Below are 21,238 nucleotides of genomic sequence, written 5' to 3' on the forward strand. Positions count from 1 at the left end.
CACAATCACTGGAATCAAAATGTGGAGAATCAGCTTCTACCGCGGGAGCCAGGCAGCAAGGCCAAGGTCGTGCGAGGAAGAGGAAGGAGCCGAGGGGTGTGTGGCCCCAAGGGGTCTCTTCTGCTGGAAGCCCCATGGAACCGGGCAGGTCCTGCCATGCTCTGGGTGGAACCACCGTCCCGGCACCCACGCTGCCTGCAGCACATGCTGCTGGCACCCCCTCCAAGCCCCTGGTTTTGGGTCCCCTTTGCCACACACCAACACCCTCTGCGAGCGGGAGAGGCTCTGCTCATGGGTGCAAAGCCCGGGACCATGTGTCCAGCCGGAGCTCGAGGAGCAGCACCCAGAGCTGCAGGCAGCCGAGGTGCCCTGCTTGGCTGGCCAGGTGCTGGCAGGGCAGTGGGCACAGCAGGGCGGGCAGAGCAGGCAGGGAAAGGAGCGGGCAGGGCAGGCAGAGGAAGGCAGGACAGGGTGGGCAAGGTGGGCAGTGGGGGCAGAGGAGGGCAGAGAGAGGAGCAGGCAGGGCGGGCAGAGAGTGTGGGCAGTGCGGGCAGAAGAAGGTGGGCAGGGTGGGTAGAGCAGGGTGGGAGGAGAGCAGGCAGTGCAGGCAGAGAAGGGTGGGCAGAGCAGGCAGGGTGGGCAGCACGGGCAGAGGAGGGTGAGGAGGGTGGGCAGGGCGGTCAGAGAAGCGTAGGAAGAGGAGGGCAGGGAGGGGAACAGGCACGGTGGGTGGGCAGGGCGGGCAGAGGAGGGCAGGGTGGGCAGCGCGGTCAGGGGAGGGTGGCCAGGGTGGGCAGGGAGGGAAGAAGGCAGGGTGGGCAGGGCAGAGCAGGCAGAGGAGGGTGGGCAGGGTGGGCAGAGAAGGTCAGGCAGAGGAGGGCAGGGAGGGGAGAGGGCAGGGTGGGCAGGGCGGGCAGGGAGAAGAGCAGGCAGTGAGGGGAGCGGGCAGGGTGGGCAGAGGAGGGTGGGCAGGGCGGGCAGGGAGGGGAGCAGGCAGGGTGGGCAGAGGGCAGAGCGGGGGTGAGCAGGCAGGGAGGGGAGCAGGCAGGGAGGGGAGCAGGCAGGGTGGGCAGAGGGCAGAGCAGGGGGGAGCAGGCAGGGCGGGGAGCAGGCAGGGTGGGCAGAGGGCAGAGCAGGGGGGGAGCAGGCAGGGAGGGGAGCAGGCAGGGTGGGCAGAGGGCAGAGCAGGGGGGGAGCAGGCAGGGCGGGGAGCAGGCAGGGTGGGCAGAGGGCAGAGCAGGGTGGGCAGCACGGGCAGGGCTGTCCCCGCCCCGGCCCCGCAGAGCCGCCCCGCGCGGGGCGGGGCGCAGCCGGTGCGCTGGGTCCGGTGGCGGAGCCGCGCCGGGGACGGCGGGTGCGCGGAGCCCGGCGGAGCGGAGCGGAGCCGATCCGATCGGTGCGGAGCGGAGCGGAGCGGTGCCGGCGCCTCCCCGCTGCCCGCCGGTCCGGGGCGCGGCGGCGGCAGCAGGTGAGCGGCGGGGAGCGGATGGATGGATGGATGGATGGATGGACGGACGGACGGACGGACGGACGGACCCCGGGGGGATGGATCCTGGGGGAAAACCGCGCCCCCGCCCCGAGCGATTCGCCCGCGGGAGCCTCCGGGCTCGGGGTGCCCGTCCCGGCTCGGGTGGTGGCCGGGGGGGGGGGAAGGGGCTGGCGCCCCGCCGAAAGGCGAGGGAAGGGAAGGGAAAAGGTTCCCCCCCGCGCTCGGTGCTCCGGGCGTCGGTCGCACCCAGCGGGGACTCACCGGTTGGATTTGGGGAGTGATGAGGAGTCCGGTACCGCCGGAGGCAGGAGGAGCTGTGGCGTGTCCAGGGCAGAGGCTGCTCTCGGCACCGCACGGGCTCCGGAGGCGAGACGAGGGGAAAGCCCCTCCACGGAGCATCTCTCCCACGGAGCTTGGCAGCAGGGTGGGCAAACCTCCCCAGGAATCCCTTCATTTCTATTTATCCTCTGATTTCTAGAATCTTCTCTTTCATCCCCAGAGCAAGGGAAGATGACATCTCAGCTCCTCTGAACCAGCAGTGCCCTGGGACCAGCAGAGCCATGGAGCTGGAATACGAATTGCCCAACGCAACTGCGTTCTGGTTCTCCCCAGCTTCCCCCTTTGACAACTTCTCCGTGGAGGCGCCCACCAACGTGTCGCAGAATGCCACAGGCCAGCACTTCGACCTGACCAGCAACGCCATCCTCACCTTCATCTACTTCGTGGTCTGCATCATAGGGCTGTGCGGCAACACCCTGGTGATATATGTCATCCTTCGTTATGCCAAGATGAAGACCATCACCAACATCTACATCCTCAACCTGGCCATCGCAGACGAGCTGTTCATGCTCGGTCTGCCCTTCCTGGCCATGCAGGTAGCCCTGGTACACTGGCCCTTTGGCAAAGCCATCTGCAGAATTGTCATGACGGTGGACGGGATCAACCAGTTCACCAGTATCTTCTGCTTAACCGTTATGAGCGTTGACCGGTACCTGGCTGTCGTCCATCCCATTAAATCTGCCAAGTGGAGGCGGCCCAGGACAGCCAAAATGATCAATGTAGCCGTTTGGGGCGTCTCCCTGTTGGTGATCATGCCCATCATGATTTATGCTGGGGTGCAGCATAATCATGGCAGGAGTAGCTGCACCATCATCTGGCCGGGAGAGTCGGGCGCCTGGTACACGGGCTTCATCATCTACGCCTTCATCCTGGGCTTTCTGGTGCCTCTCACCATTATCTGCCTTTGCTACTTGTTCATCATTATCAAAGTCAAGTCCTCGGGCATCAGAGTGGGCTCCTCCAAGAGGAAAAAGTCTGAGAAGAAAGTCACCAGGATGGTCTCCATCGTGGTCGCAGTCTTCATCTTCTGCTGGCTTCCCTTCTACATCTTTAACGTCTCCTCCGTCTCCGTCCTGATCGTGCCCACGCCTGTCCTCAAGGGCATGTTCGACTTTGTGGTGGTCCTCAGTTACGCCAACAGCTGTGCCAACCCCATCCTTTATGCCTTCTTGTCCGACAACTTCAAGAAGAGCTTTCAGAACGTCCTCTGCCTGGTGAAGGTCAGCGGCATGGACGAGGCGGACCGGAGTGACAGCAAGCAGGACAAATCCAGGCTCAACGAGACCACGGAAACCCAAAGGACCCTGCTCAATGGCGACCTGCAGACGAGCATCTGAGGGGACGGCAGGGTTGTCCTTCCTTTGCTCTCCTCTTCCCACTTGCTCCCAACTGGCAGTGGCATGTACGGAGTCAGGGCAGGAGAGCCAGCTTTGGGGACGGCAGTGTGCACACCGGTGGGCGGCGGGGGTCCTCAGCTGGGCTCCTCCTGAGCTGCTGGCAGGTTGGCTTTCAAGCACTGGGAAGGAGACGGATCAAGAGGAGCTGCCTCGCCAGGAAAACAAAGAACTTGTAGCCACACAGCGCATTTCGACACCAAAGTGCCACCGCGGGCAACAGCCATCGCTGGGGTGGCTCTGCCGGCTGCCCCTCGGGGCTGGTTGGCTTTGGGTGCTCTGCCCCACGACGGACGCTTGCCCGCAGCCACGTGCACGCAGCGGGGTGACCTCAGGAGGAGCCGCGGCCACGGGTGTGTGCCAACATGATGTGCCACCGCAGAGATGCGCCGTCTTATAGCCAAGACCCGGTGGGAGCTCCCCGAGAGTGGTCCCGCAGCCACCCTCCCCGAGAGGACGAGGAATATTTGGGGTTGCATTTTGCCTGGCTTACAAGTTACTCCATCGCCTCCCCTGAAGCCTCCCTGGCTGCTGTTTGACTGCGTCGTTTGCAACAGCGGCCCTGCCCGCAGGTGGCACGCCAGGACGGAGGCCGCTGCCACCTTGGGAACAGCGCTGCCACCCTGTCAGCCCACAGCCCCTCTGGTCCCACCACGCTCCTTCCCTGCCTCCTCCGGCCCCGCCGTCTCCGCTGCAGGAGAGCCCCTTCCCTCCTCCCGCCGTGACGTCACCTGCCCGCAGGTTTTTCTCCTCGGATGGAGGATTTCCCCCCTTTTCCCTCCCAAGGAGACGATGCCCCTCCTGCCACCCGCGTCTGCTCACGGTCCATCCCGAGATCGCTGCTGTCCCCAGCCGTGGCACAAGCAACCACGGCACGCTTGCCCGGCACCAGTCCCTGGTGGGAAATCCTCGGAAGCGTTTAAACAGCAGAAAAACACCGGGGTTTTGGAGCATCCTGGCACGGGCTGCGGCACATCCCGCTGCTGACGGCTCCTGCAGCTTGGGTGAGCCAGGGGTTTGTCCTGCCCCGGCTCCGAGCATCGCTGGGGCTGCTGGGGAGCATCGACCGGCCGCCAGCGACACCAGCCCTGCTCCTTCCAGGCAAGTCACGCCAGAGGAAAGGGTTATGGAGAGGATGGGGGACCCGAGGTGGGGGGTGCTGGGGATTTGGCCCCGACCCTGGGTGAGCCAAAGGGACCGGGCAGAGCAGACAACAGGGTTTCCAGCACAGAAGAGCAGGGCAGCACGCACCCAGCCCCCCCCGTCCCTCTCCTGCACCGCAGCACGGGAATGGGGGGACACAGGGTGCAGCGCATGGTGTGAGGGGTGGGGGGTCTGGCATTTAGCCTCTCAAGACAATCCCGGAGCGCTCGGCTCTGCGCCTGTCCCTCTGGGGCAGTGCACAAACCCAGGGCTTCAGGAGCCCTGACCGCCCGCTCCTGCCCCGGCGCAGCCGCCCCGCTCGGCCAGCGCAGCGGGAACAGGAGGGAAAGCCCAGGGGAGAGGGAGAAGCGCCGTCTTCCTGCCAGAGCACCCCGAGCAGCTTCTGTGCCAAAGGCCAGGCTCCGCTCACAGGCTCTTGCTCCAGAGCCGAGCCGTGGGAACGCAGCGCTTTAGGTGGAGAAAACAGCCCGGTCTCATCCACCCTCCCCTTTCCCATCCCACCCATATGTCCCCGCACCAGCCCCATCGCCGGCAGACGCCGAGCTGTCACCTCGTCCTACAAGCGATGCGGGAGGTGAGGGTGAGCGCTGCCCATGGGGTGCCACCATTGGGGTGCTGCCCTGCTCAGCCCTGTACCCCCCATCGATGCTCCAAGAGCAGCAGCTCTGGGAGTTTTCCCATGGCTGTGCCTGGTCCCTGCAGCGAGGAGCATCGTCCGTATCCCTGCCTGGGGCATGACACATCAGCTGTGCCCCCCCAGCACCCCCCCAAAACGAGCTCAGTGCCAGGCTCGACGCCTGCTCCCCATCCCAGCTTTCCCAGACACCATCTCCAGCACGGCAGCACCAGCACTGGGGACACAGCGCAGGGCTCGGGAGCTTTCTGCAGGGAAAGCAGAGCGTTGTCAGCATTTATTTGCTTTTAACCACGTACTGCTCCTCCGAGGGACGCGTGTCTGTGCCAGGAGGCAGCGTGCAGGCTCAGCGCTGAGCAGGCAGCTGCCTGTCCCCTCGCTGCCTGTGCCGGGCTGCACAGGCAGCTGCTCCCCGAGCTCATCCCTGCGCCGGCTGCATGAAGTAAAGCTGAACGCAGGCTGTGAGGCAGCGCAGGCTGCCCTGCTGATGCTGCAGGAATTAAAACACGAGCAGCATGTCACACTACAGTGAAATACGGGATGGTGACGGCCAGGCCTGGTGCAGCCGGAACCCTCTGTTAGGATAAGGCTTCGGTGTCACCACCGCTGCGATGCGTCAGCCGGGCTTTGGATATTTCATATTTGGTAGGCAGCGGAGGGGTTATTTGTGTGGAAAGCAGGAGCGGGCGGCGTTATGCCCCTGCCCATGACAGGAGACGACAACGCACCCCCCAGCACTCACCCTCGAGGGGCCAGCCCCAGATCTGCCAGCGGCTGGCATCGTCACGGTCCTGTCCCTGCAAGCCCTGCCGCCAACACCCCGACCGATGGCGGGGGGGAGCGTGGGAGGCGATGCCTATTCCCAGCCGCACGCCCATGGGAGTCTTCAGCAGGAGCTCCCAGCCAGGAGCGTCTCCTCTCTGTCCTGCTTTAATGTTGAAAATACTAAAAAGCCCGTCTTTCTGTGCCCAGGTCAGCGTTGTCCTGGTGAAACCCCCCAGGCAGTGACATTTCTGGCAGCCTGGAGCTGCGCAGGGGGGGCTGTGATCTGAAATACCCCGATCCCCCGCTTTGCACTCTCTTGGGCTGGGGATAACAGGGCTGCGGGTGAGAAGTGAGGGGTGCGGGGGCGGGGGGCTGCCACCGACATCCCAAAGGCCACCAAGGTGGGATGCTGCAGGGCAGGAGCATGAGGTGGCTCCTGGGGGGGTGCCAGGGCACCCCACAGCCGCCCTGCTGCAGCTCACCCCGGGGAAAGGGCAGGAGAGCGAAACACGCTGCCTCGGAGGAGCGAGCAGGGGAGGCAGCCGCTGCCCAACGCGCGCCGTAGAACCAGCAAAATAAAACCTTCCGCTGGTTCATTGCTGACTAATAAACAGCAGCGCTGTCGCTGCTGCGACTAACAAAGTTTTCCTGCCCAGCCACTTGATTTTAGTGGGAACTTGATCTCATATCGGATCTGTTCTGAACAGCCTCGCAGGGCTGCCGGCGGCGTGATGAGAAATCTCTCCCGGTTATTGCAGAGTGAACAGGCTGATGCTGCAAGTGCTGGAGTGGCTCCGCTGCTACTTCACACGCAGACTGTCCCCGGGCAAGTGAGATTAATTACAGCTCCCGCCCGCCCGGCTGGAGCAGCAGGAACAGATTTATCACAAATCGGAGGTGATGGGAAGCAGAGACGCGTGCCGTAGAGCTCCCCTGTATACCGGGAGCACGGATCCTCGGAGCAGGGCTGGGGCTGGACGCTTTGCTGGGGGGCTGCGCACACGGCGGTGCTGCTGTGGCTGTCACGGGTGGTGGGGCTGTCACTGGGGGTGTTTGCAGTGGGTCATTCTCGCAAGAGACTGCCAGCCCCCCAAAGCCCATGAGAAATCAACTCGCCGTCCCTGCCACTGGCTTCCCCCCACCCCGTGCAGACGAGGACCCCCTGGGAAGCCGAGGGGCTGCTCCGCAGTTCTCCCGAGCCCCCGTGGGATTGACCTGAATGGAGACATCCTCTCCGTCCCCGCTCCCTCAGCCCTCGGGGGCCAGGGGGGTGATGCCTGGTGCTGGGGCTGGGGCTGAGCATCACCCCGGGTGCGCTTCTGGGTGCTCACCTCGGACCAAGCCTGGCTCCTGGAGCTGTGATGGCCAATGCCCCTTGGTGCTTGATAGCCAAACCCTGCTCTGATGCGCTGGGAGAGGCTGGGTTTGGACCTAGAGCCTTCCTGTCGCATCTCTACAGCTCCTCACATCAGCACCAAAGCTGCCTTGGACTTCTTTAAAATAACAATCTCCTAATGAACTGCACTGTCACGTCTCTGGAGGGCTCCCTGACTCCGTCCTGATGGGAAGAGCCATGTCTTTGATGGAGACTCCGTGGAGACGTCCCTTCCCTCACGGACCCGCATGAACACAGGCGGCCTCAGGGGCAGTTGTGCAGCCAGCAATTCCCAGCCAGCTCCATCCCAGGCTACGGATCCACACCTGCTTTAGAGCAGGGCTCACCTCACATCTCTGTTGGTTGTTTCAGTCCTTGCTGGGAACAAGCCGATTTCAAACCGCTCAGGGAGAGTCTCCGTCCCCTCTGCTGGGGCTGCACCAGCCACACGCCCTGCCCACGGCTGCCCAAAGCGGGAATCGCCGGCGAGGCACGAGCAAAGGGCGCAGCAGACCCCAAACTGCCCTTCCCGCTCCTAGATCTGAAACGAGAGCTGCTGCTTCCCGACCCGAGGACGCCTCTGCCCCCCCTGCCAGCCTCTCACCCATGTCTCCTGCTGGATTTCAGCCCGCTCCCCGCTTGCTCCAGGACCCGGACTGCCAAAAGCCAGGGCAGGAGGGCAGCCAGGCTCCAGCTGAGACTGGAGGGAACCAGGCTCAAGCCGTGTCCTGAGCAGAAGGAGACGAGGGATTCAAAGCCTGGGCGCCCCAGCTATCCCACCCCACCGCGCAGCCGGGAGGGTAGGGGTGGGGGATTGTACATACGTGTATATACTGGACATGCCGGCGAAGGGTTTTATTATAGTGACACTGTAGAGATGCTGCAGCCTGGGTTTTGCTGCGGCTGCTGGCACAGCCCCTCCCCGTGCACACAGGAGCCGGTCAGACCCAGCCCCTCAGGGGTCCCTTGGGTCCCCCTCGCCCTCCTTGTGTGCCGCAGGGCTGGTGGCACCGTGCGTGAGCCGGGAGGGACCGCGGAGGCTGATCCCACGTTGACAGGCGACTTCTGCAGGGCAAGAGAAGAGCTTTAGTCTCCACTAAACGCAAGAGCCCTTCCCTGCCAAGCCGGGGCTGTAGCAATCTGGGGGTCGTGTCCCCCCCAGCAGCAGTGCCCCACGCTGTCCACCTCCTGTACATACACTCCTCGGTGTCTATAGCTGTGCTCTGTATAGTGTGCGTGGGTCTGCTGTACGACACACGCTGACTGGAACGCACTCGAGAGCGTTTCTCCGCTTTAAGTCTTGCTTTCCTCCATAGCGATTGTTTCTGGTGTCCAGGGTGGAACTGAGCCTTCCCGGGGCGAAGTCTCCCCACTGCCATGGTCTGTGCCACAGGGAGGGAGTCGCGGATGGGGTGGGAGGGAAGTAAAAGAGTTTTCCTACAGTTTCTGACTCTGTGTGTGTGTGTGTGTGTGTGTCAGAGCCAGGTGGGAGCAGCTAGGAATAATCCAGGCTGGGATTCCTCCTCAGGAGAAGAGGAACCAGCCCTGGAGTCCCATCAAGGGACGACTGGCACTCAGTCCCTCTCCCCAAACCAGTTCTTTCCAACATCCCTGGTGGTGAGAAACACAGCCAGTTCTTCACCCCACAGGGTGGTCTCAACTTTAGAGGGTCCGTGTAGCAGGAGAGCTGCATTTGTCCAAAAACCCCTCAAGATCGCTGCCTGGTCAGCACAAACTAGGGACACTGAGGCACAGGCAAGTCTGTGCCAGCACCAACCCCTCAACTCGATGGGTCACTGAGGAAGCACGACCACAAATAGCTCTTCGATACAAGGGGTGGCACAAACTCAGTCTGAACAGCTGGATGGGTGAAGCTTCTCTTCCCGGGACGGCAACACCTCCAGGCTGGATTTGCTGAGATCAGGGCATGGAAAGTGCCATCACTGGAGGTTTAATCTGCTGGAGAAACCAGCCCCAGGAGGGGGCTTAGAGAACAGGAACATCAGCGGGGAAACACACCGCTGTAAAGAAATTGGTTCTGGTATTAACCGCAGGCCAGCTTTGCCATCAACAACTTCTATGCAAATAAACCCCTTCACTCCAAAACACCTACGATTTTTTCTTCTCCCCCCGCCCCCGGCAATTTGCAACACAAACAGGGATTTATGGGATTTGAATACAACCTCTACCAGCAAAGCCCCAACATCCCCCCAAGACCACTCACTCACCAGCATCCCCGGTGGAGCTGGGTGCTCTCCTGGCCCTGGGGATCTGCCTCTCGCGGGGGTGCAGCAGCCGGGGCAGGATTTTCCTCTGGGAACAGGCGTTTGTAAGAAAGCAATTACCACGCTTGTTGCTACACTGCCTTGTAGCTGGCTGAGTCAGCATTAGGTGCTAAACAGGTACGTTGGCTCCGGGGAGTTCTGCTGGGCAGATTTATATATAACTATACGTACGCACAAGTACGTACACAGGGAGATGGCTCCAGGTTTCCAGCAGAAATATTAAGTTTTCACACGAAGGCTGAGAAGAGAAAGGCAGTAACTGCCCTGGGAAGATTTTGCAAACAAAAACCAGAACGTGCTGATTTCATTCTGCCTCCGCCGGCTGAAAATATGCGAGATGATGCAAAGTGTAGGTATTGCAAGGTGGAGCTACATAAAAAAAAAAAAAGGAAGAGAGGGACAAGTAAAACACTATTCAGAGGAGCTGTTTTGTTTCCAGTGGGTGCATTCCAGCTGTGCCCCCCACAGACACTTTCACTCAGCATGATTTTGCCAAAGCTGAGCAAGAGGAGCACTTCTGGTTTTATTAAAAACCACACCACATGGGTCTGGCAGTGTTTTGCTGAAAGCATTTTTGGGGAAAATCTTGGTGCACACAGCAGGGGGCCTCAGCACACCCCCAGCTGCAGCCTCGCCGTATCCCTGTTTGAACAGAGCCCTCCTGTCGCAGATGAAATATTTGACACGGTTATGATTTAGCAGCAAATCAAGATTTATTAATGGTTTGAGGTGGATCAAAAGGTTGAATTTTAGCAGCACTTACTCATTAACCAATTTAAGGATTAACAAGGTGATTCAGTAGAATATGTTATAATTAAAACAGCGACTTCATTACACATTCAAGAATTATAAGATTCACACAAACTTACTACAGGGCATGCTAAATCAAAATATCTGTATGTACATATGTATAAACACAAAGCACACAAACACACCCCATTCAAGGAGTCACACACACGCAGACAGACAGGAATATTTGGATCCAGTGAAATATAGAGACACCCCCACTGCTGAAGGCTAACGTGGATATTCAAACACATGGACAGGTAGAGAGGTGGATGGAAGAGGTTAAGCCTAGAGTTAACATTTCCCTTTTCTCCAGTTTAGAGTAAATACTCACAGTGCATCTGCGTTCCTCAACAGGCAATAACTGAGCCTTGAGACATTTGACTTCGCCCTGGCCCTTCGTTGGCTTTGTCAGCAGACGGTCTTTGCCCGAGCGATGTCCCCGTGCCGGGGAGGTGCTGGTCACAGTGTGCAGCGATCCAGGAGAGCTCAAAGGGTCTCAGTTTGAGTCACAATTTATAAGGTCTGAAATAACTGACTTTCATCAGCTACTTTTCCATTTCAGCCCAACTCAGACAACTAAATATTCTGCTATTTTCCATCAGTCGCACAAGCCCCAGACTTGCTAGATTTTGAAGTTCTGGTATCCCCCGCTTTGGGCCACGATGCAGGTTCAGGAGCACCAGGCTGTCCTGGGGGGACATTGCCGATGCCCTGGGGAAAGCAGGAGCCAGGGGCTGCCTGGCCACTCTGTCCCACTGCTTTTCCCCATCCACACCTGACTTAGACTAGCCTGGTACGTGGCCCAGGAGGGGGAATCGCGCCAAGCACCGAGTGGCCCAGGATGAGGAAAAAAGCCCTGTCAGGAGAACCCGGGGCTGGCCTCTCTCGCCACTCCGCCGGCGCCGGGGCGCACAGGGCGCCCGGGCCCCGCCATCCCGCTGACTCCCTCTAGCGCTGCCGGGCGGTCCCCCCCGCAGCACCGCCCCGCCGGAGGGGGGCTGCGGGGGCTCAGGGAGAGCCGCCCCGGGCCCCCGGCCCCGCTCCTCAGGCGCTGAGGCAGGGCCGCGGCCCGCGCCCTTAACGGCGACCAGGCCGCAACCCGCCCCCCCAGGCTCCGGAGGGGCCTCCTGGGGTGTGTGGAGCGAGAGCGGCACCCGCAGGACGCGATAACCGCCCCGTTTCCTCGGGAAAAGGAGACGAAAAAAATTTAAATAAATAAAAAATAAATCGGTGTTTTCTCCGCCCCTCCCGGGCCGCGTCGCCATGGCAACGGCGCCCGGGCGCGGCCCTGCCCTGCACAAAGATGGCGGCGCCAACCCGGAAGCGCCTTCCCCTTCCCGCCCCAACGATGGCAGCGGCTTCCACGTCGGCGCCGCCCCGGTGGCGGGCGCGGGCGGCCATGGCGGCGCGGGGCGCGGAGGCCGAGGCCCAGGCCCTCTTTGAGGCGCACACGGCGGCCGAGCTGCGGGCGGTGGAGCGGCGGCTGCGGGCCGGCATCGAGCAGAAGCGGGAGGAGCTGCGGCAGATGGTGGGCGAACGCTACCGCGACCTCATCGAGGCGGCCGACACCATCGCCGAGATGCGCCTCAGCGCCGACCGCCTCCTGGGCGCCGTCCGCGGCCTGCAGCGGGGCGGCACGGCCCGGCCCGCCCCGGCGGCTCCGGTGAGGGGGGGCGAGGGACCGCGGCGGGGCGGGGGGCGGCCCCGGGACCCCCTCCATCCCCTCTTTTTCCCTCCTGACCCCCATTTTCCACCCCCCTCCAGGTTCGGCCGCCGGCCCAGGAGAGCTTCTACCGGGCAGCGGCCCAGCTGAAGCTGCTGCTGGAGGTGCCCGAGAAGGTGTGGGGCGCCGTGGAGGGCGGCCGGTACCTGCCTGCTGCCCGGCTCCACCTGCTCGGTGCCCACCTCCGCCGCCAGCTGCAGCTGGAGACGCCGCGGGCCCGCGGTGGCCCCATCCTCGCCCGCTTCCCCATCCTGCTGCGGCAAGTGGCGGCCGCCAGCCACCTCAGGTGGGATGGCGTGGCACGGCCGGCTCCTCGGCGGGCACTGGGAGGCTGCCTTGTACTTGGGAGGGTGGTGGGACGCTTTCGCAGAATGGCTTGGAGGGTACCTTTAAAGGCCATCTAGTCCAACCCCATGCCATGAGCAGGGACACCTTCAACTAGGCCAGGTGGCCCAGAGCCCTGTCCAACCTGACCTGGGATGTTTCCAGGGATGGGGCATCTCCCATCTCTCTGGGCAACCTGGGCCAGGGGCTCACCACCCTCACAGTAAAACTTCCTTATATCTAGTCTAAATCTCCCCTCTTTTAGTTTAAAAGGATTATCCCTTGTCCTGTCACTCCACTCCCTGATCCAGAGTCCCTCCCCAGCTTTCCTAGAGCACCTTTAGGGACTGGAAGGGGCTGAAAGGTCTCCCCGGAGCCTTATCTTCTCCAGGCTGAACCCCCCCAGCTCTCTCAGCCTGTCCTCACAGCAGAGGGGCTCCAGCCCTCCCAGCATCTCCGGGGCCTCCTCTGGCCCCACTCCAGTGGGTCCATGTCTCTCCTGTGCTGAGGCCCCAGAGCTGGAGGAGCACTGCAGGGGGGGTTTCTCCAGAGCAGAGGGGCAGAATCCCTCCCCAGATAGTCCCGCTGTCCACCCAGATAGTCCTACTTCTGCCTGGGAAAATAACATCCTCGCTTGGTGGGTTATCACATAACCACACCTGAATATCTCGGTCAAGCACCCAGACCAGTGACTGTCTGCCTCATTCCCTTGCCAGATCCACCATCCTGCAGGAGAGCAAGTCCCTGCTGAAGAGCCAGACCGTGTCCGACCAGGCAGTGGCAGAAGCCCTGTGTGCCATCATGCTGCTGGAGGACAGCTCTCCGCGCCAGGCCCTCGCTGACTTCCTTCTGGCCAGGAAGTTGGCCATTCAGCAGCTTCTCAACCAGCCACACCACGGTCAGTATGATGGGCTGCCCTCCTTTGTAAAGTCAGGGTAACCCCTTTTGCTTCATCTCCCTCTTGCCCCACAGAAGAGTGGGTGGGTTAGTTCCACAAAGCTCACGGTGGTGGGGACACCACCATGTTGTGCCACTGCAGTGGTGTGGCCGACACTGCTGGCAGTGTTTTGCCCCAGTGGCTGCCTTGGCTGAAAGGCATTTCTCTGCAGGTGCAGGTATAAAAGCTCAGGTGTGTTCACTGATGGAGCTGCTAACTACAACCCTGTACCAGGCCCATGCTCTCTTCTACACTGTGCCTGAAGGGATGCTGCCGGATCCAGCCCTGCCCTGTGGCTTGCTTTTCTCAACCCTGGAGACCACCACAGGCCAGCACCCAGCAGGTGAGCACCCAGGGGGGCTCAGCATTAGGCCCAGGTTTGCAGGCAGGAGACCAGCCCCATGCTGGGCTGATGCCCTGCCCATATGCTTCCAGGGAGAGGAGGGGTTCTGGAGGAGGAGGTGAAGCTGAGCAGCTGGTTCAGGTACCTCCCGGAGTCTGTGGTGGAGTTCCAACCAGCCCTGCGGACCCTGGCACACCCCATCAGCCAGGACTACCTCAGAGACACGCTGCAGAAGTGGATCGCTATGTGAGTGTGACAGCATTCCCCCCTTGCAGGACTCTCCTAGGCACCACAGGGCCTCTGTGCCAAAGCAACAGTACAAAGCAAACCCAACCTCGCCTGCTTCCACAGTCACTGCAGCCGGGCTGGGCCTTCTACCAGTTTCTTGCCCAGCGTCCCCTCTCCCCAGCCGTAAAACAGCCAGAGGCAGTACAGCACTGTCATAACAGCCAGGCTGTAACACTCTGCTATAACAGACCCACCTGGACTGCACAAAGCTGCTTTACACTGCCATAACCACCAGCAAACAGACACAGAGTAAAAGAAAATCCCTTACCTGTCTCACATGGCTCTTGGTCCAGCACACCCTTTCTCCTCACTGCCTTTCTCAGGACTGAGTGGGGGCAGCCAGACCCCCTTTATAGAGTTGCCAGCTCCACCCCTTCCCACCTGGCAGCCCTGCCTACCCCTTAACAGCCCCTTCTCAGGCCTGTGTCGTTATCTGATGGAGCCAGCTGGTCTCTGCCATCAGCTGCAACCCACCATGGTGTGCTTGCTAGCCATGAGATGTTTCCCCAGCAACCCTTCCCGCAGCCCTCCCCTCCCTACCTGCTGGCTTTCCTGGGGTTCATGCTCCTGGATTTGACACCCGCTGCAGCCCAGTGTTCCTGCTGGTGGGCTTGTGGCTTTCCTGGGGGGCCCCATAGTGGATCCAGGGTGGTTCCAGGTACCCTCAGCCCCACAGGTGATTCTGCAAGTAGAGCCTCTTGCTGACAGGTTAAGAAGTCCCCCACCTTGATGTAGCTGATGTCCTCCCCTGCCTTCCCTGGGGCTGTTTCTGAGCAAGTCAGACTGAGGGGAAACATTGCCTTCAGGTGCAGCGACGACATCAGGGCCGGGGTCAGCAACCTGCTTGTCTACGTGAAGAGCATGAAAGGCCTCGCGGGGATTCGCGACGCGGTGTGGGAGCTGCTGACGAGTGAGTCCATAAGCCAGAACTGGGAGGCAGTGTGCCGTCGCCTTTTGGACAAGCCCACTTCTTTCTGGGAGGACCTGCTGCAGCAGCTCTTCCTGGACAGGCTGCAGGTGGGCGCTCTGCCGTGACAATTCATCGTGAGCCTTGCTGTGTGCCCCCTCTTGTTGTCTCAAACAGTCCACTGGTGCCTGTTGGCAGCACTAAGTGTGTGTTTTTAAGTGCTAGGTGGCAGCAGGCACATGTAAAAGGTGCTTTTTTTTCTTCCTTTTCCAGGCACTGACCAAAGAAGGGTTTGACTCGATCTCAAGCAGCTCCAAACAGCTTCTCACCTTAGCCCTGCAAGAACTGGAAGTCAAATCCAGCACCTCTGCCCTGAGCAAGCACATCCAGTTTGAACACAACGTGGCCCTGTTCCTGTGGTCGGAGAGCTCCAGTGACCTGCCTTCCGACGCCGCGTGGGTCAGTGTGGCAAACCGCGGCCAGTTCGCCAAGAGCGGGCTGTCCATGAAGGCCCAGGCGCTCACGCCATGCGTGCAGAGCTTCTGCTCTGCTCTGGACTCAAAGCTGAAGGCCAGGTTGGACGATCTCCTGTCCTACCTCCCCACGGACTCCTCAGCCGCCAAGGAGGCTGCTCCTGTGGTGCAGCCACGCTCTGCCTTCGACCGCTACGCCGACGCTGGCACAGTGGAGGGGCTGCTCCGTGACCACTGTGTTGCCTGCATCCACCGCGTACTGGGCTGCGTACGTGAAGAGCTCCAGAGTGCCCAGAGCTTCCTGGAGGGGCAGGCGGACGCTCCCAGCAATGCCAGACTCAATGCTGTCCTCTTCATGGCGAGGCTCTGCCAGTCCCTGACCGAGCTCTGCCCTCACCTGAAGCAGTGTATCCTGGGCCAGTCGGGCAGCACGGAGACGGTGCTGAAGGAAACACGCTCCTCCAAGAAGCTGGGGAAGGGGAAAGCCCAGGGAGTCACCCCCGTGCAGGCCAAGTGGCAGGGGGTGAAGGCAGAGCTCCTGCAGCAGAGCCTGTTCGCTTACCAGATCTGGAGCTCAGCTGTCACCAAAGTAAGGAGCTGTTTCTCTTATCACAGCTGCTTCCTGCCTGGGTTTCGCTCAGTTCCCTGCGGTCAGCACTGCTGCTCCTCAGCTGACTGCTGAGAGCTCACCGTGCTGCTGCCACGCTGCTCCGTCAGCCTGCAGGGAGAGGAGCTGGCGGCAGCTCAGAGGTGGTGGCAGCTCGGAGGTGGCATCCAGTGCGATGGTCTCCAGAGGAGTCATTTTGGGAGAAGTCGGGGGGTGTGGGAGGCCAGTCTCTCCGCGGACAGGAACAGGCTGCTCGTCCTTTGGTACTCCCCGTTAGAGCTCTCTGTGACTGGGTGCTTTTGTGGTTTGTGCTCTAGAACCTGGTTCAATGCTTTACCCGCACATTGCTGCTCGACACAGCAGGCTCTGTCTTGGCCACAGCCACCAACTGGGATGAAATTGAAATTCAGGAGGAGACAGAGTCTGGAAACAGCGTAACGTCGAAGATCCGTCTGCCTGTGCAGGTAGGAGAAACGTCCTCTCGGTAAATACGGAGAAAAGCTTTGCTGGAAGGAGAAAGATGCTGTTCTCCAAATCCTCTGCTTTGCCAAATGGTGCTGACCTGCTGTGGAAGTTGCTTGGTGTTATGAGCAGAGGTCAAATGCTCTCCGATGCTCTTATTTGCCCTTTGAGATACTCTGCTCCTAAGGACAGAGGAAGGAAATTAGGTAGTTGCTGCTCTATATTCAAATGAGTAAGATTGGCCCAGATCCTGTAAAACTGTGCCAAAGGAGGACTTACATCTGGTTGATACACAGAGCCCCCCAGGAGAGAGATTTCCTGGAAATCGGATGCACTGAAGGACAGGGCCGTAACAGTGGGACTGCGCAAAGCCTAAGAACTGAGCCTTGCAGCTCTCCATAGGCGGGATGGGGGTGCAGGAATGACACCCTCAGTGACAAAGCAAGTGGCAATCGCACGGAGGGAGAGGAGGGCCAGGGCAAGAGCGAGTTCTGTGTTTGCTCTGTACGGGAGGGGCTGGACAGGGCAATAGTCTTTTGTACTGAACCCTGTAAGGTGAATTTTGTTGACTCTGAAGGCAAAAGCAGCTGGATGAGAGCTCAGGATAGCTGGGAGGCCCAGGAGAAGAGCGAGAGAGTAAATAACAAGCCCAGGCAGCGGGTGGTCAGAGTGGGGTCAGTGGTGACAGAAGCAGCACAACAAGCAATTCCGTTCTGACAACATCAGGGGAATACCTCTGGTAAAAGTACTTGTGGGTCTTTGAGGAGTGGTATAACCAAAAGTCTGGTGTGTCAGTAGATAAAAACCTGTGAGATATTTGAGCCATGCTATGGGGGCAAGTAGGTCTCAGCAGCGGAGCTTTGTGGTTGAGGAAGTAGGAAGCTCACATTACGAGAACTGAAGCAATGTTGTGCCGCTGATAAAGCCAACGTAGCTTACAGAGCACAGGAAAATAACACTGTTGTCTTCAACAGCCATCCTGGTACGTCCAGTGCCTCCTCTTCAGCCTGTGCCAAGAGGTGAACCGGGTCGGTGGTCACACTCTCCCAAAAGTCACCTTGCAGGAGTTGCTGAGGACCTGCATGGCAGAAGTGCTTGCTGCCTATGAAAAGCTCGTGGAAGAGAAGCAGGAGAAGGTACGTGAGTAGGATCAGCCCTCGCTCCAGCTGGGGCGGGATGGGAGGGTCGCTGGGCACACGGTGATGCATACGCTCCTGTCCCTCGGAACAGAAGATATCTGCCTGGAAAAGCTGGAAAGGGTGAGTATATTCTTCCCCTGCCTCTCCCAAAAATGAGGCAAAAAGGGATCAGACACCAGAGTGGGTGTGCAGAATGGTTCAGTTAAGTTTGTTGTGTCTTGGTGCTGGTGTTTTTAAACATTTCCCCTGAAGCAGTCCTTTGCCAGCCCTCTCTCGGTGTGAGTGAAGAGCCCTGTTCCTGACTTTTCTATTTGCAGAAAGCAGGCACCTTCCCCATGACCCAGAACAGAGCTCTGCAGTTACTCTACGATCTGCGGTACCTGAGTATCATCTTGACAGCCAAGAGTGAGGAAGCAAAAACCAGCAGGATCAAGCATGACTCCGGGTGCGGTGCAGTTCCGTGGTTCGGGTACTCGCAGTAGTTTGTGGGGCCCTAGAATGGTTTAAAGCAGCAGCCTTCCCAGCTGCCAGGAGGATGCCTGCAGGAGCGGTGCCTTTGGGCTTCAGGGGAGAAGGGTAGTGCAGTCTCTAAGCTCTGACATCTTCACCAATGCTAAGCTCGGCCCCAAAATATAGAAGGACAGGTGGGATTCTGCGGCTGAGAGCTCAGAGACAGCAGGCTGGTCCCCCCTGCTTGTGTACGCAGTGTGTCTGTATGGCAGCAGGGACACCATCAGAGGATGCCTCTGGGGAGAACAGTTAAGCTTCCAGGCAAGAGTTAAAACCTTGTGTATGTTTCAGTCTTGAGAACTGAGGCATCTCTCTGAGGCTTACCACGGGGAGAAGGTTCCTGTGCACCAGCAGATGGTGGAGGCTGTGTAATAGCTGGAAACCCTTTACGCAGCTGCTGTTCCGCTGAGTAACTCCCATTTGCTCAGTCACCTCCTAGGGCCAAGCCGCTCACTGTTTCAGAGGGAGCAGAGAAACTGCCCCGTTGGCACCAGCAGCCATCGCTGGGATGTAACCCCTGACAGGACTCCTCTGCTCTGCTTGTAGGATTGAGAAAGTGACTGACTTCCTGGAGGGGCACATAGACCCCTTTGACTTAGACGTTTTCACTCCACACTTGAACAGCAACCTTAATCGCCTGGTTCAGCGAACCTCCGTAAGTTCAAGTAAAAGGAAGGGATGGATCAGGAAGCAGGGCTGCAAAACAGGTTTTGAAGGGCAGCTGGGGTGGCTTTATAAACTGCTTAATGCCTAAAGATAACCACCGGCACTCACTCAGAAACAGGAAGAGTGTTTAATGCCAGCTGAAGATAAGAGGAGCTTGCTGAGCTGGCAGCACGGCACGTAATCGCGCGTGGAGTTGGCTGAACTTTATCTAACAGGATTCACTGGAGCCTGTGCAACACTAATTGGGTTAAGTAGTGCTGAAACAGGCCTAGAACTCAACTATGGTAATAATGAGCAGCACCGATTAAAAGGAAAAGTTAGACAGGGGGAGACACTTTGTGTTGAAACTTAAAACCAATCCAAGCAGCATGCCAGTAGACTCAGCAGCAGTGTATTGCATGGTCAGCTCTGCAGCTGCCCCCAAACACACACAGCTCCTTCATACCTTCCAGGTTCTCTTTGGCTTGCTGACCGGGACAGAGAACCAGTACACGAGCAGGAGCGGCGCGCTCAGCTCTCAGGAGCTCCACAACATCTTGCCGTTAGCTTCCAGCCAGATCAGGTAAGGTACTCAGCTCTTCTCTGCATTCTCCTGTCTCTTTGGGAAGCGGGTCTAGAACTGCTGCTTCCCTGTGACCGGCTGCATTTCTTTCTTCCATGTCTTAAGATTTGGACTTCTGCCACTGAGTATGTCGAGCTCGCGAAAAAGCAAGTCTGCTACCAGGAGCACAGAAAGAGTTCAGGTTGGTAAAACTGAGCAGTATTAACTTTTTGCCAGGGCTTATTCTCCCACCAACACTGGAGTTTGCCGGGAAAGAAGAAAGTAGCCAAACAGTTCATACTTAACCCAATTTTTTATTTTCGATAAAATGAGGGAACCATTACGGCAACACAGCATGAGATGGTTTGGATTTCCCCTTGACCCTCAAAAAAAAACCCTGATGGCCCCTGTATTTCTGGGGCCCGCTGCTCTGTAGTAAAACATAGGCAATAACCGCCATGAAAACGCAGTGAAGACTCGTACAGATGAGGCATTTTAAGATCAATGCATAAAAGACAATTCATTTAAAGATGGCTGCAAGAAAGGTTGAAGGATTCTAGCTAATTATTTGAACTCCTTTCCAGTGCGATGCTGACCTCTAACTCCTGACGAAGCCTGGCTTGGGTATTTAAGCCTGTGTGAAGAGTGGCTTGCTTCTCTTGCAGCAGCTCTGTGTTGTCCTGTTTCTGAGATTTATCAGTAGACAGCCGTTACGTTGCTACGTTTCCCCTAGTTTAAAACATCCGCTTAAATGGAGCTCTCTATGCTGAGGATTGAGAGACAAGGAATACCTTACTGCTACAGGAAGCAGTAATTGGTAATCTGTTTCCTTTAGCTATTATTAACCAAATAATCCACCTGTGGCGACTTCTTTTCAACTGGGACAGAAGAGTAAAGGTCTGGTATTAGCAGAGCAGAGAGTGTTACCCGAGATGCTGATGTTTACTCTGCGGCTCTTGTTCTCCATTATTCAGAAGCATTAAGGACCAGACATAGTATAAGGGCTGTTTAAAAGCCCAAAGCTTCCCGATAAAGGTATTCTTTACCTCTTACGCCTCAGCTCTGGTAGAGCGTAGAAGTGTGCAGTGATGGTTGGCTCACTCCTGCCACTCCCCTTGCCTGCTGTGGTGGCACGTGTATCTTCTGCGCTAGCCACACTTCTCAAAATCCCTGGCAGATGCTTGCTGCTTCTTTTTATGCTAAAACAGTCCAGGAGAGGTTAAAGTCCATAGATGCAGAGAGCTGTTCTTGAGTAAGGGCAACAGCTGTACTTCTGCCCTTGCTCTGAGAGCAACAGCCCCTTCCCTGCAGTTCCAAATGATTTTTATTTTGCGGGGCATTGAATGACATCTGAAAAGCTACCTGTTGCTCACAACAGCAAGGCGCTGTGCTTCTGCCACTCAGAACTGCCTCTGCCTGTCACTGACCACCAGGAGTGACACTGCTTAGGTTGCGGTTCAAGCTGCCTAGGAAGAGCTGTTCTGCTGTAGCCTACACCTCCTTGCAGATCCTCTAGATGAGGGTATGGAGTAAGTCAAAGGTACGCTGTAATAGCTACTGACGCTTTTCTTTTTAAAAACTAACAGGTCCCAGCTCCTGCACTCACAAGAGCAGAAGACGAGGCATCGCGCCCTGGCTCTTTGTTCAGGCAGCTTGTAGCCGAGGAGGAAGACACAGCTGCACCTTCTCTCTTCAAGCTGGGATGGCTTTCTGGCATGACCAAGTGATGCAATACAAAATAAACAGTTTGTCTGCGTATTCCTCTTCACTGAGATCGCGCTTTCCCGGTGGCAGGGACTGGTGACCCCTCCGCTGGTATTGTCAGAAGAGAAGTACTTTTCCATCCTCAGCCAGGTCACAGTATGCCACTCGAAGCAGGCACAGTCCAGGACTGTCCGTGCCCTCTGGCTGCTGGAACAGAGGTGTAGCTACTCTCTCACCTCCTGTTCCTTAGAAGCTATTAAAGTCAAATTAAAGAAAAAAAAAAAAACATACACGCTGTAACAGAAAACAAAACATTTCACAGCTAGAAATGGGTATTAGAGCAATGAAAACTCTCTCTCAAAAGCCCCTCCCCAGGTTGC

At 58.5% G+C, this 21,238-nt stretch overlaps 3 protein-coding genes and 1 long non-coding RNA gene across 7 annotated transcripts in view; 3 read left to right on the forward strand and 1 right to left on the reverse strand.

Moving 5' to 3' along the window:
* The window catches only part of RPL38 (ribosomal protein L38), a 314,431-nt gene that overhangs the window by 145,399 nt on the left and 147,794 nt on the right, over nucleotides 1-21,238 (forward strand). The window lies entirely within an intron of this gene.
* On the forward strand, nucleotides 1,408-7,841 carry SSTR2 (somatostatin receptor 2). 2 transcript variants are annotated; one of them, XM_063352078.1, is made up of 2 exons: nucleotides 1,408-1,468; nucleotides 1,968-7,841. In XM_063352078.1, the coding sequence occupies exon 2, from the start codon at nucleotides 2,050-2,052 to the stop codon at nucleotides 3,163-3,165; it is 1,116 nt and encodes a 371-aa protein (XP_063208148.1). In that variant the 5' UTR covers nucleotides 1,408-1,468; nucleotides 1,968-2,049; the 3' UTR covers nucleotides 3,166-7,841. The 2 variants fall into 2 exon arrangements, with proteins under 2 accessions (XP_063208148.1, XP_063208147.1); XM_063352077.1 differs by having other exon boundaries at nucleotides 1,989-7,841.
* Nucleotides 7,986-10,964, reverse strand: LOC134523307 (uncharacterized). Its single transcript, XR_010073289.1, has 4 exons — nucleotides 10,566-10,964; nucleotides 9,389-9,814; nucleotides 8,346-9,181; nucleotides 7,986-8,225 (listed from the first exon to the last, which is right to left on the reverse strand). It is a non-coding gene; the product is annotated as an uncharacterized LOC134523307 (long non-coding RNA).
* Nucleotides 11,403-20,995, forward strand: COG1 (component of oligomeric golgi complex 1). Of its 3 annotated transcripts, XM_063352075.1 has the most exons (15): nucleotides 11,403-11,897; nucleotides 11,999-12,243; nucleotides 12,998-13,179; nucleotides 13,391-13,561; nucleotides 13,654-13,807; nucleotides 14,656-14,866; nucleotides 15,030-15,818; nucleotides 16,154-16,300; nucleotides 17,273-17,434; nucleotides 17,755-17,882; nucleotides 18,494-18,602; nucleotides 19,066-19,175; nucleotides 19,281-19,356; nucleotides 19,739-19,778; nucleotides 20,741-20,879. In XM_063352075.1, the coding sequence occupies exons 1-14, from the start codon at nucleotides 11,538-11,540 to the stop codon at nucleotides 19,754-19,756; spliced, it is 2,862 nt and encodes a 953-aa protein (XP_063208145.1). In that variant the 5' UTR covers nucleotides 11,403-11,537; the 3' UTR covers nucleotides 19,757-19,778; nucleotides 20,741-20,879. The 3 variants fall into 3 exon arrangements, with proteins under 3 accessions (XP_063208145.1, XP_063208144.1, XP_063208146.1); XM_063352074.1 differs by lacking the exon at nucleotides 19,739-19,778 and having other exon boundaries at nucleotides 20,741-20,995; XM_063352076.1 differs by having other exon boundaries at nucleotides 19,739-20,791.

Source organism: Chroicocephalus ridibundus, chromosome 14 (genome assembly GCF_963924245.1).
Source record: "Chroicocephalus ridibundus chromosome 14, bChrRid1.1, whole genome shotgun sequence".
In the NCBI taxonomy this organism is placed as follows: domain Eukaryota; kingdom Metazoa; phylum Chordata; class Aves; order Charadriiformes; family Laridae; genus Chroicocephalus; species Chroicocephalus ridibundus.